The 6,832-nt window shown below is 55.9% G+C and overlaps 1 protein-coding gene across 1 annotated transcript; it reads left to right on the top strand.

The window, feature by feature from the left end:
• Positions 1-382: 382 nt before the first annotated feature.
• On the top strand, positions 383-5,011 carry KCNA7 (potassium voltage-gated channel subfamily A member 7). The gene is made up of 2 exons (XM_027515189.1): positions 383-1,003; positions 2,255-5,011. The coding sequence occupies exons 1-2, from the start codon at positions 449-451 to the stop codon at positions 3,068-3,070; spliced, it is 1,371 nt and encodes a 456-aa protein (XP_027370990.1). The 5' UTR covers positions 383-448; the 3' UTR covers positions 3,071-5,011.
• The last annotated feature ends 1,821 nt before the right edge of the window (positions 5,012-6,832 follow it).

Raw genomic sequence — 6,832 nt, forward strand, 5'->3', positions numbered from 1 at the left:
AAGACATAGCCAGAAGCAGAGACATTCAAAAGAATGAGAGAGATGGAAATTTGTGACTCCAACAGAGGGGCTCAGATGCTCATTTTAAAAAATAGATGAGACACACACACACGGAAACCCGGAGGGCCGCAGAACAGAGGTCTCAGGAAATGGGGAGACAGAGAGAAAGGGGCCCCGAAGGCGGAATGAACCCGGAGAAACCCCAGGGCGGCGGCGGCCAGGCGGAAGGGCGGGCGCCCCGGCAGAGGGCGCGCGGCCGCCCTCTGCCCCGCCGGGGTCACGGCGCCCCCTCCCCCGCTCGCTGGCCGCGCGGCCGGGCTATTTTTACGCGTGGACACCGGACACCAGGCTGGGGCGGCGGCGGCGGCGGCCGAGGCGGGGCCGGGCCGGGCCGGGTCGGGCGTCGGGGCCACACGTCCGTCCGCGGGTCGCCGGGGCTGCGCGCGCCATGGAGCCCGGGTGCCCGCCGCCCTGCGGCTGCTGCGAGCGGGTGGTGCTCAACGTGGCCGGGCTGCGGTTCGAGACCCGGGCCCGCACGCTGGGCCGCTTCCCGGACACGCTGCTCGGGGACCCGGTGCGCCGCAGCCGCTTCTACGACGGCGCGCGCCGCGAGTACTTCTTCGATCGGCATCGGCCCAGCTTCGACGCGGTCCTCTACTACTACCAGTCTGGTGGGAGGCTGCGGCGGCCGGCGCACGTGCCGCTCGACGTCTTCCTGGAGGAGGTGGCCTTCTACGGGCTGGGCGGCGCGGCACTAGCGCGCCTGCGCGAGGATGAGGGCTGCCCCTTGCCGACCGAGCGCCCCCTGCCCCGCCACGCCTTCGCGCGCCAACTCTGGCTGCTCTTCGAGTTCCCCGAGAGCTCGCAGGCGGCGCGCGTGCTCGCCGTCGTCTCGGTGCTTGTCATCCTCGTCTCCATCGTCGTCTTCTGCCTCGAGACGCTGCCCGACTTTCGCGACGACCGCGACAACCCGGGGCTTGCCGCGGTGGCCGCCGCTGGCCCGGTAAGGGGGCGGGGCCTGAGCGTGGTGGGGCGGGGTTTAGGAGGAGGTGGGTCGCGTCCACGGGGTCCTGGCCAATCATAAGGCGGGGTAAGGGGCACTGGGAGGCGGGGCTTATCAGGAAGGTGGGGCCTGGCCGTGTGGGCGGGGTATTGGGGTTGGAAAACCAAACGAATCAGAATGCCGGGCGAGGGGCTGTGCGTGCTAAGTTGCTTCAGTCGTGTCCGACTCTTTGCCACCCTAAGGACTGTAGCCAGCCAGACTTCTCTGTCCGTGGGATTTCCCAGGCAAGAATACCGGAGTGGGTTGCCATTTCCTTCTCCAGAGGATCTTCCCCACCCTTGGATCGACCCTGTATCTCTGAAGTCTCCTGCACTGGGAGGCAGGTTCTTTACCTCTAGCACCACCTGAGAAGCTGTGAGAGGGGCAGCAACCCAGGGACAGCGCCCGACTAGGGGATTCTACCATTAAAAGCTGGGCTGGGGAAGGGAAATGTATATAGCTTAATGGGGCGGGACCTGAGGATCTGAATAGGAGGACCTGCTTATCAGAAGGCGAGTGTTGAGGTAGGTGAGAAACCCGGCCTGTGGAGGGCAGGAGGAAAGGTGTATTAAGAAATCAAAACTGAAAAAAAAAAAGAAATCAAAACTGAGGGGTAAGGAGAAACTGAAAAATCGGCCGTCTGTGCAGCTGGCAGTAACCAATGGGAAGGATGGACTGGAGGCACTGAGGGCTGGGATCTGAAGAAAGCCACCTAGGGAGATGGAGATAGAGGGGTGGGGGGCCTGAGGGCTGGGATAAGAGGCCTCCATCGTAAAGAAAGTTGAACTGAGGTTAGTGAGAGGAGGAGCCCGGGTTTTGGCATTAAAGATAAGGTCTTCAACCATCACGGTCTAGGCTGGGTTTGGGGAGGCCGGGGCATAAGGGAGTGAGGCAAGGACTGGGACCCTCCCCGTCTGGAAGTTCAACGCTGGGAGCGGGATTTCGGAAGGGATGAGGTTGATCTCCACTCTAGCATCGTTTCAGGAGACCCTGCCAGTGAAGGATCAGGGATCCTAAAGTCAGCCTTACAGGGATGATCCCTGAGGTCCTGTCCTGGTAGGAAGGGTCTGCCAACTGGGTCAGCGGGGTTCTGGAGACAGAGGCTATTGCCCAATTTGTAAAGAAGTAGTTGAATATTTAACCCGCAAATATGGCCGTTCCAGTGTGTCCCAGCCCTGGCATGGTCCTTCCTGAATCCCTTCCTCCCTGCAGTTCCCGGCTCGGCTGAACGGCTCCAGTCCAGTGCCTGGACCCCTGCCTCGCTTGCCCTTCGATGACCCGTTCTTTGTGGTGGAGACTCTGTGCATCTGTTGGTTCTCCTTCGAGCTGCTGGTGCGTCTGGCGGCCTGCCCAAGCAAAACAGCCTTCTTCAAGAATGTGATGAACCTCATCGATTTCGTGGCCATCCTGCCCTACTTTGTGGCATTGGGTACAGAGCTGGCTCGGCAGCGGGGAGTGGGCCAGCCAGCCATGTCACTGGCCATCCTGCGAGTCATCCGACTGGTACGCGTCTTCCGCATCTTCAAGCTCTCCAGGCACTCAAAGGGCCTGCAGATCTTGGGCCAGACCTTAAGGGCATCCATGCGCGAGCTAGGCCTCCTCATCTTCTTCCTCTTCCTTGGTGTGGTCCTCTTCTCCAGCGCAGTCTACTTTGCCGAGGTGGATCGGGCAGACTCCCATTTCACCAGCATCCCTGAATCCTTCTGGTGGGCGGTGGTCACTATGACCACAGTTGGCTATGGAGACATGGCACCCGTCACTGTGGGTGGCAAGATAGTGGGCTCTCTGTGTGCCATCGCCGGTGTGCTGACCATTTCCCTACCTGTGCCAGTCATTGTCTCCAACTTCAGCTACTTTTACCACCGGGAGACAGATGACGAAGAGGCTGGGATGTACAGCCATGTGGACACGCAGCCCTGTGGCCCCCTGGAGGGCAAGGTCAATGGGGGGTTGGTGGATCCAGAGGTGTCTGAGCTGCCGCCTCCACTCTGGGCCCCCCCTGGGAAACACATGGTCACCGAAGTGTGAGGGACAGTTGAGGTCTGCAGGACCTCACATTTCCTTGGAGGGAGGGCGGGAAGGGAGGAGGGGAAAGTTGGGGGGAGGGTGTTGTTTCTAGGATGAACTAAGTTATGTGGTAATGAACTGGGGAACACTAAGTCTTATTGGGTCTTGAGGTGTGGATTGGTAGCTCCTGTGGGTACCTCCTGAGATGACAGTGAATGGCAATGGGTTATACTGAGTTGAGATGGAGGCTCCATTGGTTTGTATTGCACTGGGTTGTGCAATGCTTGTGGAGCCTTTTGGGGTAGTGTTGAGATAGGTTTGGTCACATAGTTTTGTGAGTTTCTTGGTTCCTTGTTGGGTTGGGTTGGGTTGGGAGTCTTGTCCAACAGCATTGTGCAGGGTTCTGTGGTTTTATGAGTCCCCTGGGGCCATGTTGGATCAAGTAAGGTGGTCACCCATGGCATTGTTGGGACTGATTGTGTGTTCATGCATGATGTTGTGGAGTTGAGTTGAGACATTGGAAACTGAGTGGCTTTGTGATTCTTCTAGGGCCATGTTATTTTAGGTTCTGTGAACTTGTGAGCCATGTAGAAATACGAAGAGTCAAGTGATAGAATGTGAGCTTTCTAGGTCATGTGAGATCAAGTTGGGTTGGAATGTAAATTCGTAGGAGTGTTTCAGGGTTCTGTCATGTTGAATTGCATAGCGTTATGTGGCTAGAAGTTTTCTGGGGCAACATTAAGTTGGATCGTAATGAGTTGTGTACTCATGTGAGTCTCATAGGGCTGGTTCACTTGTGTCGTAAAACTGAGTTGAGTTACATCAAGGTGTGTTCGCTGAGTCCTGTAGGAATGTTGGGTTGAGTTGCAGTGTATGTATGAGGTCTATAGGGCCATGTTGGTTTGCTTGCGTTTAGTGGACCTAGGGATAATAGCACTAGGAAGTAATCATGTGTCAAGGAGCAAATGTAGTGTGTGGACTCGAGGAGACCAACTGAACTGGTTTGCTCAGTGTCATCACTATAAGGGGGGCCAGGGCTGGTTTCTGTATCTGTAGATTCAGTTGGTCATGCGGAGGGCTTCTGGGTGAACTAGCAAGATGTAGATATCCCTTCCGTTTACCACATACCTGCCTTGTTTTACCATTCAAACCAACCCCTTCTCTGTCTTCCCCTAGAGTTTTGCTTCCAGGCACGGAGATCAGAGCCACAAGGGAAGAGAAAAGGGGTAGAAACTGTACTCTGTTCAGACCTGATTGGGGGATAGAAACCCAGAGGAGGGGCAAAGAGAGCTGGGGAGGTATAGAGACCTAAGACAGAAAGGGAAATCCAAAGAGGGAAAAAAGATCCTGAGAGGGGAAGACAGAGGCCCAGAAGGGCTGGGTATCAGGCACCCAGAATGAGAGGGACAGAAACCTAGAATTGGAAAAGAGACCAGAGCACCCCAGAGAAAGTGAACCAAAAAGGAAAAAGGCAGAAAAAGTCAGTGCCCCTGAACCCAAGAGAGATGCACCCATGGAATCACACAAAGATCCACAAGTGGGTACGCCACCCCTCCCGAGGTTCAAGAAGTGTATCAGACAAACTGCAGGGCCCGCTTTATTTCCCTGGGGAGAAACCAGCATCTCAAAGCATGGGAGTGGCTTCCCAAGGTCGTGTGGAATGTTCCAGTTGGGGGGGGGGGAGGCAGGACTTGTGGCCGGCTGCCTGACCCCATGTGTCCCCATCAGCCTGCTGATCAGCACCAGAACTTAACAGCTTCATTTCTCACAAATGAGGAAACTGAGGCTCAGAGGGGAGGGGGTTACCCAAGGTCAGAGATCTTTCGTACTAAAAGGGCATTTGGAGGAGGAGGAGGACAGTGAAATCACTAACACATATAGGGCTTCCTATGTGCCAGGTACTTGTATTAATTCAAAGTACTTGTATTAATTTATTAAAATCCATCCAGTGGTTTACAGAGACTTGTTGTTGTTATTTTTAGCTAAAGACCCCCCCCACACCACCACCCCTTTCTTTTTTGTTCAAATGAAATCTTACTTAGCACCAGTGTGACAAATCAGAGTGTTTGAACTGGTCTGAGAGGAACCTACCCTTTATGGAATTTCTCTTAGTAACTTGGTCTGCAGCTAACAAATTCAGTTTGGAAACCCCTGATTTAATCCAACCACCTTTTTACACAGAGAGATAGAAGGTACAGATTGTGGGAAGCTTTTGATAAAGGTCGAAAATAATGTAACCTTTAAATAATTTAACACTTCTTTCCGAAAGCGAGGGAAAGGCACGTTTGAAGACAGAAATGGAGACAGACCCCCCCTCTTCCCATCGCAGTGACAGACATAAGGCAGAGTCTGGGAGGCAGGCACGGAGCCCCCAGCACAGGGACCCAAAGAGGACAAGACATGTGAACAGCGGACAGAGACACCCAAGGGGAGAAGGGAGAGGAGGAGAGAAGAGGGCAGCGGCCTGGGAGTGGGTAAGAGACACAGGAAGGGGGGCAAAGATCCAGAGAAGGGGGCAGAGGTGCAGAGGGGACGGACAGGGGACACAGAGGGGACAGGGACCCAGACAGAGGGAGATAGAGACCCGGAGAGAGGAAGAGACGGAAACTTTCCCATCTGCAAACTCACCCCTACTACCCCATCGGAGAATGGAAGTTCCATAGACATCTTCTGGTAGGGGATGGGGCAGGTAGGGTACTTAGGGATGGGGGAAACCTGGACAGGTCTGGGAAGTGACTCCAAAGGACACTCCCGTGGACAGGGCCCCTCCCCCATCCCAATAAACAACCGCAGCCACCTTCTACGTCGCCTTGGCCTGGGATGGGGAGCAGTGAGGGGAACACCCTAATCCGGGGACACCCTTCCTGCCACCTTGCCATGCTATATTTAGGCTGAGGGAGGGGTATGGGATGACCCCTGCCCCCCCCCCCACCAAGGCGGGTGTCAGTTTTCCTTCTGAAAATAGCTCCAGGGGAGGGGTGAAGCAGTTAAGTCTGTCCCAGGGACTCTCAGCTCCTGTCTGAGTCTCCATCTGTCTTAAGGTCTCTCTTTCTCTGGGCTTCTCTCCCCTTTCTCAGTGTGTCTGTCCCCTCTCTCGGTCTGTGCCTTCTCTCTCTCTGAGTGTGTCTCCCTCTTTTTCTAGGAGTCTGTCCCCTTTTCTTCTCCCCATCTCCCTTCATCTGTCACTATTCACTTTCTTTCTCCAGGCAGGTCATTCTGTTCCCAAACCATATCTTTGTCTGTCTCCAAGCCCTAGAATACCTTGAATTTCTCTTATCTGAAACTCAGGACAAGACCCTCTCCCCAGTCCCCACCCAGGAAATTCCAGCAGAGAGGACTTATGTGGGAGAGACCCCCGCATCTACCGTCTCCCCGGGCCTCGGGGCCTTATCACTCCCCGAACCCAGCTGGTTAATGTCTGGCCTGGAGCTCCTGGGAGCAATGGAGATGAGAGCAGAGGGTGGGAATCTGCCCGGGGATTGACACTAAACTGGCAAGAGAACGCAAAGGAATCTCAGGCCCAGACTCCTGGGTCTGCGGAGGAGGGAGTTTGGGGTCTGGACTCCTGGGTCTGAAGGAGGAGGGGGCTTGGGGTCTGGACTCTTGGGTTTGAGGGAGGAGGGGACTTGGGGGTCTGGACTTCTGGGTCTGCGGGAGGAGGGGGCTGGAGCTGAGGAAGAAGGGCTGGGCGGGGTTGGGGGGGGGGGGCGTCCTAAGGAGAAGGAAGCTGGGGGCCCAGACTCCCGGCGTCTGCGGGAGGAGGGGCTGGGGGTCTGGACTCCC

The sequence above is a fragment of the Bos indicus x Bos taurus genome, chromosome 18 (genome assembly GCF_003369695.1).
Source record: "Bos indicus x Bos taurus breed Angus x Brahman F1 hybrid chromosome 18, Bos_hybrid_MaternalHap_v2.0, whole genome shotgun sequence".
Classification (NCBI taxonomy): Eukaryota; Metazoa; Chordata; class Mammalia; order Artiodactyla; family Bovidae; genus Bos; species Bos indicus x Bos taurus.

Coding starts and splice junctions, on each gene's coding strand:
- KCNA7 (XM_027515189.1), top strand. CDS start 449: ATGGAGCCCGGGTGCCCGCCGCCCTGCGGCTGCTGCGAGCGGGTGGTG. Junction 1,004..2,254: donor CGGTGGCCGCCGCTGGCCCG/GTAAGGGGGCGG, acceptor TCCTCCCTGCAG/TTCCCGGCTCGGCTGAACGG.